The 15,082-nt window shown below is 43.7% G+C and overlaps 1 protein-coding gene across 1 annotated transcript in view; it reads right to left on the reverse strand.

The window, feature by feature from the left end:
- Window positions 1–1,956: 1,956 nt before the first annotated feature.
- Window positions 1,957–15,082, reverse strand: part of LOC147011445 (runt-related transcription factor 1-like) — a 60,708-nt gene continuing 47,582 nt past the window's right edge. The window contains exons 2-7 of the mRNA XM_085856181.1: window positions 14,201–14,466; window positions 13,567–13,723; window positions 12,167–12,271; window positions 10,968–11,120; window positions 8,657–8,827; window positions 1,957–6,053 (exon numbers count right to left, since the gene is read on the reverse strand). Of these exons, the coding sequence (XP_085712307.1) occupies window positions 5,548–6,053; window positions 8,657–8,827; window positions 10,968–11,120; window positions 12,167–12,271; window positions 13,567–13,723; window positions 14,201–14,466 (1,358 nt within the window). The 3' untranslated portion in view covers window positions 1,957–5,547. The remainder of the gene's footprint in view (window positions 6,054–8,656; window positions 8,828–10,967; window positions 11,121–12,166; window positions 12,272–13,566; window positions 13,724–14,200; window positions 14,467–15,082) is intronic.

The raw sequence follows: 15,082 nt of genomic DNA on the forward strand, positions 1-15,082 counted from the left end.
TCGAAAAAAAAAAAACAATGAAAAAGGGGGTCTTATATTGGACCAAGGTACCTCAATTGCAAATGTGATGAGGATTCGCTAAGAAATAAAATAATTGTTGGAAAGAAAGAAAAAAAAAAAGAGAAACAATGGCAGTGGGGTTGGAGGTGGGGGGTGGGGGTTCATTGTCATGATGGGGAGATGTGGGGTACCAGCTCACAAAGACCGATACCCTTTTGAAAGATCCTTTGGATCTTTAACAGACGTACTCATTCTCACAGCTTGACTATTTCTAATCACCAAAGAAGAAATAGTAGCATCCTCTAAAACAGTGGTCCCCAACCTTTTGATCCCACGGGCCGCATTCACTACTCCCAAGGATGTTGGGAGCCAGAAAAAAATTGATGCATTTTATTGAATTTTGTTGATGCATTTTATTGATGCAAATTGATTTGATTCCTCCCAGCGGTAAGCGGCAGTGGCCGGCAGCGGCATTGTGTAAGGCTTTTCAGGTCACGGCGCCGGCTGGCAGTGGCATTGTGTAAACCCCTTTAAAATTGCTCCATGGAAATGCGTTTTGATTGGAAAGTCCTCGCGGGCCGCAGTATAGGGCGCCGCGGGCCGCAGGTTGGGGACCAATGCTCTAAAACTCGAAAACATTTTTTGTGACGTCAAAGGCAGGTCTATACCTTTTCTACTGGTGTTGTTACTACTCTCTCTGGAGGTCACAGTGGAGTGGCTTAAGCCCGACACTCACACGGATACCCAAACTTGTACGTGCAATTTCGCAGCCCAACCGCAAGAATCAAAATCATTTCAGAGCAATTGTTTTTTGCCGACATTCCATATCAACTAAATCAATTATTCGAACCATTAATTGCTTCAATATTGGTCATGCGTTTTCATGGATTCGTCCAACAGGATGGTGCCGAGGTACTTGCTATGCACACTTACCGTGACCAATCTCATCCTGGGTTCGATCGCCAAGGCGACTGTATCCTGTCGGACTAAGGTTTCACGTGCCGGGTGTTCCATTACAAAGTGTGGACGTTAAGCTGAGCATCCCATCTCCGAGCATCGGTGGACGTTAAAGATCCGACGGTGTCTTTCTCGAAGAGTATGTGAGCTATCGCCAGCACCCTGAACAAATTACAAGATCCTGCCTGGACCTGCCTGTAGCAAGTGGTCCGGCCTTAATGGAGGCTCCTTGACACCAATATACACCGCATTGCTATCTCAATGTGTGGTTGCTGCAGCTCCCACACTATAAATGAAGTCGCGCTCCCACGCGAGGGGTTCGCATGTCATGTGTGAATGGGGGTTTGGTCAGGCGACCATTATTATTATAAGAGGGAATAAATGTGGTGACACGGGGTTATTAAACGTTTATCGGATGTCAAACACATGGTTTGATCCAGTAAAAATGAAATCGATTCGATCGCCAAATTGGAATTTAACCGAAAGGGCAGCTTTGGTTGTGACCAGTGCTGGATTAACCATTAGGCAGACAAGGCATGTGCCTAAGGGCCAGCCAAAAATTCGGGCCAAAAATTATTTTCACATTAAATATTTGTCTTTTTTTGTATTAAATATTTTGTTCTTGAATCAGTTCATCTTTTGTCTGGGGTCCATTTCCATGAGCCCGAGGTCTAATTTAAATTTTTCAGGCCATTCTCTAAAATTTCAAAATGTGCCTTAGGGCCAGCCGAGGCTTAATCCGGCACTGGTTGTGACCCACATTTTCCTGAAGCACTCTGCACGCAGATCGACCTCGAGAGTGGAAAACCAGGCAGGAAGCCGGCAGGCCAGGACATCACCTAGGATGTTCTTCACACTCGTGGAATGTTCTGCACACTTCGACTTGACCAAACTTGATTTCCGTGCGCCGAGAACAATTACCCGCCAAAACGTTTCAAATAACGAAGAAATAATAAAATGAAAGAAAAAAAAAAAGGTCTCTAAAGAGTGAAAACGAGGTTCCAACCAGAGTGCAGGTTTATTTGACAAGCCAGGGCCGACTTTACTCTCACATTCGAGCACGGAGGTTGCAGCTACATGCGGCCAGGTGCTACCCGCAACCCCCTTGACGAGGTACCGCACCTTTATGGCCGGGTGCCTCAGCCCACGTATTCCAATCACTCAAGGTGCAAGAAACAGACTTTCTGAATTAAGAAGCTATCGTTCGGTCTCGAAGATCCTCCTGTCGAAGAATTTGTCCGAGTGGACGCCAACCACAACAGCTGGCGGTCTACTCAATTCGATGAAGCATCTACGCGTCAAAAGGCAATGATCACCCCGGCATGATTGTGAAACATCAAACGGTTTGACTCAGATCTGAGAGCAGATCCCCAAGTGACAAGAACGATAAAATACAGTACCAAGTTACAGGTTACAACCTCCAGGTGTATAGAAAAAAATAAACAAACAAACAAAAAAAACAACAATACATCGATGCTGGCATTTTTAAACATTTCAACAGTGAAAAGAAAAGAAAAAGTAAAAAATAAACGTTTAAAAATAAATTTGCACATTAAATTATTATTTTTCCATCGATATAAAAACAAAAACAAAAATTACATTTTTGGCATTTCAAATGCATTGAGTTTTAGGCACCGGAGGGAGAATACTTATTGATAGAACCGAACGGTCATCAGACTCTATTGAAGAGTAACATCCAGTGCTTTGTACTTACAAATTATCAAGCAATAAATATTTTTTAAAAACAATTTAAAAAAAAAAATGACTCCCTACATCCTTTAAAGACATGGCACCTGTCTAAGGCCTCGTCCAAAAGGAATCTGCGTCTTGACTCTTCAATCCAGGAGAGCAAATGGTTATTGATTTATAGGTTATTGATAATGTGGGGAACAACAGTCACTTTGGACGTTTCCTGAGGATTTTTCACAAAACTCTGGTCATAAAGTTTGGATTGAAAAGAACTTTAGTAACTTGGGAGGGAATGTCATCATACTTTGTGCTGCAGATATCCTGATGTATCGTCGGCCTGAGTTTGTGGATCCGATCGGCGATGAAACGCTTATTGGGTAGACAGAGCCGTGTAGGTGAGGCAGCTGCACTTTACAGTTCAATAATGTGCTGAATCATAACTTTTTCTTTCCAGGTTAAGATTCATTGTCTCTCACTGTTGTGTCTGGAAATGTGAAGCCACCGCAAGTTAATTTGAGCAAGTTGAAAATAAGCAAAAAAAAAAAAAAATGTTCATGTGAAGTCCATCCGTCGGTGCTGCCCATGTGACTTGCACAGGTGAAAACAATTGGAAAAAGAAGATGCTCTCGTTAAAAACCGTCACCGCAACTCGACTGGGAAACCACAAAATAATGCCCTAACCATGTCATGGACTTGTTAATGCTGTCTTTGGTTTTGATGGATGCCCTCTATAGGTGAGCGTCCATCTGCTGATGTCAGCTGCGTGGTGGTGCCGTTGAGGTGTGTTGATGATAACACTCGTTTACCTGTATGACATGGTGTTTACCTGGCGTTCTCTATACCTGTGTGAGATTGTGTTCACCAGCTGTGTGCTCTCTCTACCCATGTGAGATGGCGTTTACCCTGTGCTTTCTTTAGCTACGCGATATGGCATTTACCTGTGTAAGAGTGTGTTCACCCGTGTGCCTTCACCAGTGCAGATTGAGAAGCGCACGTTTGGCTCTGTGCGTGCGATGATGGACATTTGGCATTGAGCACTAATCAGGTGCATTTCTAGGTGAGCAGATGGGAGTGTGCATCGAGTGGTGAGCATTGCCCGACGTGCACATCACGGTGAGTGAGCACTGAGCTGTTCGGTGGGCATTTTGCCTTCACAACAAATGTTAAAATCGATTGTTTCTCCTTTGGCCTATCAGCGAATAGAAATGTGATGGCATGTGGAATGTCTCTTAATTCAAAGAGGTAGATATAAAAGGGCTTGTGTGTCTTGGCTGGAGGCAAAACTAACGCATCATGAGGACACCTTTGAGTTCAGATTACCTGTACTGGCAGGTTTCAGGCATTTACTTGACAAAGCCTGTTCCGCTGGTACATGAACAAGGGTCTTACTGATTGAACGAGACGGGACAGTGCATGAAAAAAAAAAAAAGGAAGAATAACAATGGAAAGGGTACGATACTTTACGTATAATGCTCTCGACATTTGCAGGAAAGAGTCTGAGGTTGAAACTGTAAAAAAGACAAGAAAAAGGGGAACTTGAAAAGTAGTTGTTTTGCAGAGAATATCGAAGAGGAAACGATGAGTGCATATATAATGCGGCGTTAACTTATTTCATGCATTTCGACTTCAGTGTGTGTGTGTGTGTGTGTGTGTGTGTGTGTGTGTGTGTGTGTGTGTGTGTGTGTGTGTGTGTGTGTGTGTGTACCGGGCATTGCATAGATAGACGTGTGTACATTTCATTACCTTGAGGTTTAATAAATAAATCGATCCTTCTTGCTCATTCGAGAAGCTTTAAAGGAAAGGCCTAATGTACGCAGAAATAAAGGTAACTTTTGTCCGCATGATTTTGAGTCAAACTCCATTGGCTAACTAGTGTATCTGCATTAATGTGCGCATGTTCAATCAGCTCCCTCCTCGTCTATCAACAAGGAAATCGTCGTATGCCATCCTGCCTCCCCCATCCTCCTCGGTGTGCCTTTCATCAGGCCAATACAATGCCAAGGTCTTAGTGCCAGGTCAATATAATGCCAAGGATCGAACAAAGGTCTGGACAGTAATTGCTCCCTGATAGTCCAAATGGCAGGATGAGTGCACCATTGTTCCAAAATTCTTGAACTCGTTATGACCGGGCAAGGGACTGGTAGGTTAAATGCCACCTGACGTCCACATAGCATGAGCATATTGGGATTATTTGTTTTATAAGGTGTATTATATTCATTGAAAAAAAACATTTGGCCAGTGTCTCATCCAGACTCGGAATGCCACACACCACGGGTTGCCATTTCACTGGCGCTTTGAAATGACAACAAATAAAAGGTGAACTTGTTTCCTCATCTGTAAAATCGGTAGCCGAGTCAAAATGAAACATTCCTGTGCGGCGGTTTGCTTCCTGCTCAACACGAGTGCAGTGTGGTATTACTTATTGGCCAAACTTCCCATCGGCTGTGCAATTAACACTGAACCACATAAGCCCTCATTTTAATTCCGATACGCTCTGTTACATTATATTCGTGCAGCATATGGATTTGGTCGTGGTGGTGCCACGGCCATTTTGTTTTGTCCTATCCAAGATGAATTGCAGATTATTTTATACTGGTGGGGGTACATGATCACAATTTTTTCCCCCATTTTTTTTTTTTTTAGCCTTCTGCTTAAATCCATCACATCATTATTCTCAGATCACACCGTGACAACAAGACAAATTATATCTGCTCACTGATGAGCAAACCCTGATGCAGGACTTTTTCTTTAAGGTGGGCTCGTTGTGCGCAGGTCCTGGAATCAAGGATGCATTCGGGTGCAGTTTGTACGCTCACGTAGTCGGACGGTGTGCTTATTGAGAACACATCTGGTGCTGGAGAGATAGACATTGGCACCACGGTACCACGAGTGAGTCACCTGTTAGCATGGCCTCCACAAGGCTTCATCCATTCTTCCTGGTGGGGCAAGGACGGAGGGCGATTCCCGCTCATTGACATCAGGCTCCATGACCTCAGCGCTGGCATCATGTCCGTGGCTAGAAGGAGCTAGAGAGATGGAGGGAGAAGCAGCCGAAATGGAAGTTTGTGGAACTCTCTCTCCACCAGCTACAACTGAGAACTGATATGCTGCTCCATTTGAGGTTCCATAATAGAGCTGGTACGGTGCTGAAGTTCCTTGAAAGACGGTGGCTGTTCCGGGCTGAGCTGGAGGAGATCCAGGGTATGGTGGAGGGAGGTAAGTAGGTGCATAATGTGCAGCGGAAGGATTTGAGACGCCAAGGCCAATTGATGTAGTAGAAGATGGCGCAGGGGTGTAGGGAAAGGTCCCTGGGTAGTGGATACGAGGGTCCAGGAGAGACGGCAGGCTGGGAAATTGTCCCTCGAGACTAATGCGAGATGCAGTGAATGGTGATAGATCGGGGGCTCCTAAAAGTGGGGAACAGCAGCAGATAGAAAGATGAGGTTAGTTTTAAATGATAAGAAAAGAAAATAGTCAAAATGGCTGATTATTATTTTTCTTCAACGTAAATAAAGCTCACAGAAAGAGCTCGTACATGTATTACATGCCATACAAAGAGATTTGGATATAACAACGTACATGCATGAACTAGAGGGCTGCTATCAGAGATCGCTGATGGTTCCCGGCAGAGCAAACTCGTAATATTAGCCAATTGGTAGCACTTGAAATTCTTCCTCATCATGAAAACAAACGTATTTTCTTTCCATAAAGTGGGACACCATGATAATAATAAAATTAAATAAAGGAAAAATGAAATACCAGGGTGATGTTTTTCATTTGAGAACCATAAATAATTCCCATACACCAAAAACTCTATCTGTAAGGAACCTAATATTTTGCGTAAATGTAGCCTATTGTTTCAGAAAGAGGTGACATGATCCTGAGAGTTATCAGGTGACCACCCGGCAGTGACGTTTCCCGGTTTTCAATCAATCACACCATGGCGCTCATTGTGGAAGTACGCGTGTTTCTCGTTGAACATTACATCAAGAATGCACCTTTTAGGGAATGTCAAATTGCATTTAAAAGTAGCTTTGGTGGTCGTACGGAACCTTTGTAATCAGTGAAATGGAAACTTGTGAAGCAGTTCAGAGAAACAGGCTGCGTGAAAGTTAAAAAGCACATGCGCCAGCCAAGTGTTGTTACACCAGAGAAAGTGGATGAAGTGCCGGAAAGAATGGAAGCAAACCCGAATAAATCTCTGAGACGTTTTTCACAACAAGTTCACTGTTCATATTCCAGTGCAAGGAAGGCGGTCAAGACACTCAAACTTTATCCCTACAAAATTCAAGCAGTGCATCAGTTACTGGAGCCAGATAAAGAGAAACGTGTAGCCTTCCGTGAGTGGCTCCAGAAGATGGTAAGAGAACAAGACAATGGTTTGGATGTTATGTGTTTCACAGACGAAGGATGGTTTCATCTTTCTGGGTATGTAAATTCACAAAACACTTGCCTGTGGCTAAGTGAATAACCTTATGTAATGCATGAAAGGCAATTGCATTTCGCAAAGATTGGTGGTTGGTGTGCTGTAAGTAGGCAAAGAATTATTGGCCCAATTTTCTTTTCAGAAACGGTAAACTGAGAATGTTACATCAACATAATATTAGGGACCTTACAGAAGACGAAATCAACAAAGGATGGTTTCAGCAAGATGGTGTCACGAGTCACACCGCAATGCAGCATGGACGAGCTTAGTCTACTCTTTGGTGACCGTGTAGTGTCCAAGTCATTAGGCCAGCTCCATCCCCAGATCTTATGTCACCAGATTTCTTGTATTCGAAGGATATAGTGTACTGTACGCGACAAATCCACGCACTCTTGGTGAATTAAAAGCAATAATCAGTGACACAATCAGCAATATTCCCCTATAAATGCGACACTGTGTCGGAGAGAATGCTGCAAAGAATGAATTCGTACCTGCAACATGGTGGTGGACACTTTCAGCACATCATTTAAGGCAATCAATTGTGTGGATCACGTCACGTCTTTATCAGACATTAGTCTACATTTACGCAAAATATTAGGTTCCTAACTGATATAGCTTTCCGTGTCTGGGAATTATTGAAATAATAATAACAACAATTGGAACCATACTCTGTACAGAGAGTGTCGGTGCTGCCGAAGCAGTTTCCTGGGCTATTGGGCACAATCCTGGATGGGTCGCCACTCTGACGCAGGATACTCGAATGGCTCAATTATCCCAGCAAGCTGGTACTCAATTTGCCGACCTCAGAAGGATGACAGGCTGAGTCAACCCCCTGGTGTATTAATTCAGCGACCCACTCAGGACCCGAGGATCCCAAGCCACCACCCTCACCGCTAAGCCAACACCAGGCTATGGAAATTATTTAGGCTTCTCGAATTATATAAAAATATAAATCACCCTGTAACTAGTATTTGAAAATTGAAAAAAACAGAAAAATTAAAAGAAATTAATAATTGATAATTGAAAAAAAAAATTATTTTAAATTTAAAAAGAAATAATTAAAAACATAAATAATAGGATAGTTATTCTTCAAAAAGCAGAGACACCACAGACACCAAGAATAAACAAACACTTGATGCCTCCTTCCAAGAACCATGATTACAAAGATGTGAATCAACAATATTGATACAGGATATGGGAGTTGCACCTGCGATCACAAGAGCATGAGCTTTGTGCTCAGATGGGAACTCAAGATGGCCAACCCAATAGTTTTATCTTGTAATATTAGAGTAAGGAGAGGCAATATCACCAGGTAGGAAAGGTGGGGAAAAAATTCCTCACCACGTATAACCTCCTTGGTATCATGAACGTCCACACCAGAAGGCTCTCTGGGTGATGGAAAGAGGAAACTTTGAAGACCAGGAAAGATCAGATTTTGAAGGACAGTACAGAGTAGACTGAAGAACAGGACAGATCAGACTTCTCAAGAGCAGCAGAAATAAAGAATTGAACTCAAAAGGACATTATTGAGAGAAAGAGTATGCACTGCTCATTAAATGACCAAAACTATGTCGGGGTTCTCACCTGGCAACCGTCCAGCCATTTCTGGGGTGATGGCAGGCAAACCTCCAGGACGCACCGGTGACACAGGAGCTGATGGCAAATGACTTGTGCTTCCAGATACCTGAGCCAGGTATTGTGGATAGGGTTGCTCATAACCCCATGTAGGTGATGCTTGGGAATGCCGGCTCATGTCTGGAAAGGAAATTATAATTAGTTTTGGGGCTTGAACCTCGCGAACAGATCCTCTGCAATCTACACTGACCAATATTGGAACAAGACCAGAGTAAGAAGTGAATTCAGAATTCCTTTCAGAAGGAAGGTTTGCCAAGCTAAGCTATCGTGGATTAACGCGTCGGATATCTACCAACGGTTATGATTAATTATTGATGAAACGACATTTCAAAAAACCCCAGAACAAGTCGAGGTACATTCAAAGTACACCGCCCTCATGCCAAATAAATAAATAAATACCAAATCCTCCGGCATGCGGTGCTCCCGGCGATGGTACTCCATCAGGAACTGGGAAACTTTGAAGAATATGGCTAAGTGAACAACTGTTATATCCAAATCTCGAAGTTTTTGAAAATTAAGTAATTAATCGAAAAATCAAATAATTAATCAATTAATTGATTCATCTGTAAATCAAAACATACCCTTTATATCCAAATCACTCGGTCACCGTCGTGTTCAAATATCAGCTTTCAAGCTCAAAAGGTGCCTGAGATATTGCCCAGATGAGAAAGAATATAAAAAGTCATTAATAAATCCCTAATAATTAAGTAATTAATCAATTAATTGATAAATAAAAAAAATACTTCTTTGCCAAAGCCTGCCCCATCCCTCTCCCTTCCACAGATATCATGTCTCTGTTTCCCACTGTTTTTTCCTTCCCTCTCCCACCTCTCTTGTCTCCTACTGCCCTTGTGCGTTTCTGTGTGTTCGCGCTCATACGAGCATTGACAGTGTATACAAAAAGAAAAAAAAGAAAAAGCACATCTTCAGTTTTGTCCCTAAATTTCAGTTCCCTATCTCAAAAGATGGCTGAGATCGCCTGGACAGACAAACAAACAAACAAACAAGCCGGTAGGCGGCGATGGGTCGCCGAGCATGGAAACTATAAGACATAGAGCAAAATGGATGTCATATAGCGGATAGGGAATCACCTTAAGATTATGCATATCAAATCTCATCCAGTTCCATCAACTGATAACTACTCGGTATCCATTTGAATGAAAAGTACCGAAAATGCGGTTTGAAATCGGAAATCCCCAAAGTTCGAGGGGGTGCTGTGGGTGAACAAAGATCGAAATCGAAAATCCGGCTCGATCGTTTGTGCACAATGTATTCCAGACGATTAGTGTGAATTTTCATGACCATCCGACCATAACCCTAGGAGGAGTAGCATTTGGCGTGAAGCCACTTCCAGCTCTCGCATATTATCGATTTTTGCACTAATTGACCTTTGACCCCTGACCTAAGCGAAATCGGTCAATATGTCCTGAGGCAAAGTTGTAGTACTCATTGAGTACCATGAATCTACAAAGTTTCATTCGTATCGATGCACTCACCTGGTCGCTCGGGGGCCTTCAATTTTCGCCAATTTTCGCGCATACCCTAATTGCAGGGGGCGCTGTGGGTAAAGTATTCCATATAATCACAAAAACCGGAATATATTTGATAGAGCATCACCTGTTGATCATTCGTGCCAAATTTCATAACCCTACGTGGGACAATGGCTTTCGGAATTGATTTCGCGTGAACGGTACCGATTTTGAAGGTTTTTCGGTTGTTGCTCGGGAACCAAAGCGTCCCAAGCAACCATCACAATTTCCAAAGCACTCGGTCATAAGATGTACCTACCACCTGAGTTTTGTCAAAATCCACCCACGTTTACTACTAATTATGCCGATGACAAACGAACAAACATCCAAACAAACAGACAGAATTACTGACAATAAGGGTCACCTATTTCGGCGACCCAATAAACGGAGTAAAAACTGAGTACTCCCTTCGGCGCCCAACAATGACATCATGCATCACGTGGATCTGGAATTGGGAAGGAGTGGTGTGCAACATCACTTCAGCTAAATAATCAAAAAAAAATGCCAGAATTGGTCCTACATTTAGGCCGAAGTCTCGGTCAAAAAGGATGGCCTGTGACACTATTACTACGGCTACTACAGCAGAACCTTGATTGCAGATTAAGATTTAGCAAGGCTTAGTTTTACTATCCGGCTGAAATGATCGAATCAGTCTTGAACAAGGAAGAAAAAAAAAGACAAAAGTTTCATTTTCATTGTGTTTAACATGGAACCAACTCCACAAGGCGTACCATGGGTTGAGCTGCTGAAACAGTGGTTGACCGCCATTGTGGGTCGGATGCCCGGAGGACCAAGCTGTGAGCTGAGATGGAGCAGACGGTCTGTTGTGAACAGTCCCACAGAGTTTGGTTTGAGTCCTTCTTCTCCTATCCGCTGACGGTGCCCTGAATATGTTAAGGGGGGTAAAGAATCAGCGATGGTTGGCGTGTGGGAATCATGAATACACCAAATCTCAGGAAATAAATCAAAACAAACTTCTAATGAGAAGCCCCTTCCTATATCAGTCATTGTCCCCTTTGTCAAGCTCTTAACAGTGTTAATCGGGATTAGAGTTGGGCCAGGGTGTATCGGCAAACAACGGCCTCCTCAACTTGGAAGGTATCATGGGATATTTAACATCCGGCAGCGAATGCGACCAAATCGCACACTCGGCCAACCTACCTCCAAAAGAAAGCAGACACACTGGTGGAACACTCTACTGTGCTGAAATGTTTGAAGTGCTGAACAAAAAGATTGATGTGGATATATACTGTACATGGGAAGGAGGAGGGTGGGAAAGGGTGGAGGGGGGTCTTCCCCTACCATACTCAACTAGTTATATCCATAATAGGTACAAGAAAACAAATTTCTTTTCATGATGATAGCACAAAATGCAATCGAATCTGTTTTAAGGAACCATTGATCTTTATTGATATAATGTCCTTCTCTGTAGGACCAGTGCGTGTGTGTGTGTGTGTGTGTGTGTGTGTGTGTGTGTGTGTGTGTGTGTGTGTGTGTGTGTGTGTGTGTGTGTGTCCATGCCACATTGCCAACTGCCAGAGCGATGAAGGGGGAGTGCAATGGAAAATGGTGAAACGTGACTTCTTTGTTCCGTACCGCCCAACACCCGGAATGTTTGTGCAGGTGTGCAAGGGAAGTGTAGGAGCTGGAGGGTGGGGGTGCGTGCAAACCCCATTGGCACGCCCTTGGCACAACACACTATATAGCTCCAGGGGGCTTGGCAATGAACCAGCATTTCTTCCTCCTTTCCGAGACATCGGACATCTACCATCATAGGCATGACCAGCACCAGGTTCAAATGGTCTAGTCACCAGTTTTTCCCATCGGAGCCTGATACACGCTGTATTAAAAGCTGATTTTAGTCCACCCTCTGCTGCAAGTAATATTATCGTTACAATGGTGGACGTAATTAACGGGTGCAGGTACTCACGCCGTGGCTCTCGAGGACCATCCACGGTGACCTTAATAGCCCGATGGTACGTCGCCACTTGTATAGGGCTTGTAAAGGCTGTAATAGTAACGTTCAGACTCTTACCTGAAACAAGAGAATGTGGGACAGTTACTACGCAACACCTACATGGATGTGTACAGGTGTGTACCAAGAATCAGACCGATGGCAAAACGGTTCATCCAAAGGTAATAGTCCAGCGAGGCTTGCAAACCAAGGTGTAACAAATCATACTTTCAAACACATTCCACTGCAAACAAAATAGAGAAAAGAAATTGGATCATGAATCAAGCCAATTACGTTAATGCAAATAATACCGGGATAAGAAATCTGTAAAAGAAGAAAAGGAATTTATAACAAAATATTTCATCCAACCTTGCCACATCATTCATACACGAGACTGGATGAGCCATTCTAAGATTAGAAAGACTGAATCAGAAGGTAAAAAAAAACAACCAGAATGAGTCATCAATCCATGGAAAGATCTCTAGAGTCCGATTATGTGGACCACCACCCAAAAGGGCAGAATTTCGGCATGACCATAGATATAAGAATTGACCGATGACAGCCTCGAATGAAACGGAGCCTTAAATATGAGCTTGTTTGGTAGACTAGATGCGATGGCATTCGTGCGACAGTTCCACAATAACATTTGATCCTCCTGATGGATGCCAAAACCGTTCCACAAGGAACCAGAACAAGCAGTTAACAATGCAGAACCTTGGCGGAGTATTTGTCTGGAGGACACCTTTCATGCACCGTGGTGCTGTATTAAATTAGGTAACTCTGAGCGCTATATTAAAGTTGTTCTGTGTGTGGACTCGCACACAAAAACACACACACACGGAGGTGGATATTTTGAGACCTCGGAGGGTCTGTTCCACCTTCTGAAACCTGCATATGGAGATAATGCCTGGCATTGGCTTAATGGTTAGGGTGGTGGGCCTGGGATCCCAGGATCCCGAGTTCAAATCCTGCTCTGCTGTTGAATTAATATCAGGTGGGGTTGACTCTGCCTGTCATCCTTCCAAGGTCGGCAAACTGAGTGCCAACTTGCTAGTATCCTGTGTCGGGACTGGCGACCTGTCCAGGATTATGCCCCATAGCCCAGGAGATTGCTTAGGCAGCACCAACGCTCTGCACAGAGTAGGGTCCCAATGGATGGATGGATATGGAGATACCAACCACACACACAGACACACACACACACACACACACACACACACACACACACACACACACACACACACACACACACACACACACACACACACACACACACACACACACACACACACACACACACCCATCACAATAGCATGTTCCATCCGGAATGGATGAAGCTGATGATCATTGATCTGCAAACGTGTAAGATAGCTCACCTCTTCCACTCCGACCAACAAAGCGCAGATCGTTAAAGCGTGCAGTGCGGTTCTTAACAACCGCCGTGGCATTTCGCAGTTCCGCAGAGAAGTTCTCATCATTCCCTGCCAAAACGGTGACCAAAGTCCCATCCGATATATCGCCCAAAATCACCACCTGCCGTAGTACACAACGGCAGGTTATACTCTTCCTCACAATACCACCATAAGTATCACGACAGTTAAAGGCATGATAGCAGTGCTCATCATGAAGACATATTATGTATAGAAGGATGTTTTTTTCAATGTAATAATGAAAATCATGTTATAGCAATCATAAACATATAATGTAGTCGATAAGTGAACTTGATAAATAATGGTATGGATCAGATAATGTACAAGGTTTTATATCCACAAACAACCAGACGAAGACTCCACACGTCTTTAGGGACCAAAACAGCATCTTATGCTCATCGTTATGGCAGGTATCGTATATTATTGGTGACAACATCAATGGCGATTTTATACCATGGTGTTCCAGAAACAGGACGTTCTTTTAATTTCTAACATCACCACATCCAGCCACCATCATCACAACCACTTTGGTACAATGGATATGACCAGAAGTACCGTGGTGTTCATCTCCTCGAGATACCTTGAATGCCACTGGCAGTGTCTTGTTGCAGCGCCAGTGCGGGGGAAGCCTGGAGCACAGGAAGTTCGGGCTGTCCGTGCGTACCATCTCCGTCTGGTGTTCGGGTAGGTTCAGCTCTCCGAGCACCTCCATTCCCGGCACCTGCTGCGGGATCTGCGCGACCGACGCTTCCACCTGCACTCGTGGCTTCACGTCTACCATGAGTGCGGGACTTGAGTCCAGCATCTTCGGTGTGGTGGTCATGACGGGCATGCGTCGGGTGTCGACTACAGGAGATTCAAGGGAAAGGAAGACGGCACACAGACACACAAGAGGAGATGTCCACATTTGTGTCATAGGCACACGAGGGCAACATTGTCTTAGACCCTTAGAACGACAGCTTTATCAGACAACATATAATAATCCAACTTGATCGGATTGCAGAAGATGGAATTTCTAAGATTCAGCTCAACAGCAAACTACAAGTAGGATCAGGACAATCATGGCTAAACAGGGTACGATTTATTAAACATGCGTCTTACAGCCAGGTGGCATCACTTCAAGCTCCTCCATAATTGTTGCCTCCAACTATATCTACATATTCGATTTTGTAACCAAAAACAGAACCCCGGGTATGGATTGGTTTAACTCTGTCTGTCTGTCTGTCTGTCCATTTCTTTGATTGAGGAACAATTTTATGTTATATTTTGAACACGAAAAGTGCAGTATGCAGTACTTTGGCTCCGAATTTGGCAAATCGTACGGAATGTCATCCCGATCGCACAGAGAGGGGTAAGATAAAAAATTTTTAGTCTGTCTGTCCCTCTGGCAGTCAAGCAAGATTGAAAAACAAACCAAACAGGAATATTTTTCGGTAGTCATACAGGACACAAACAACAGGTA

Source organism: Eptatretus burgeri, chromosome 15 (assembly GCF_056783735.1).
Source record: "Eptatretus burgeri isolate ZD-2024b chromosome 15, Ebu_testis_v1, whole genome shotgun sequence".
Classification (NCBI taxonomy): Eukaryota; Metazoa; Chordata; class Myxini; order Myxiniformes; family Myxinidae; genus Eptatretus; species Eptatretus burgeri.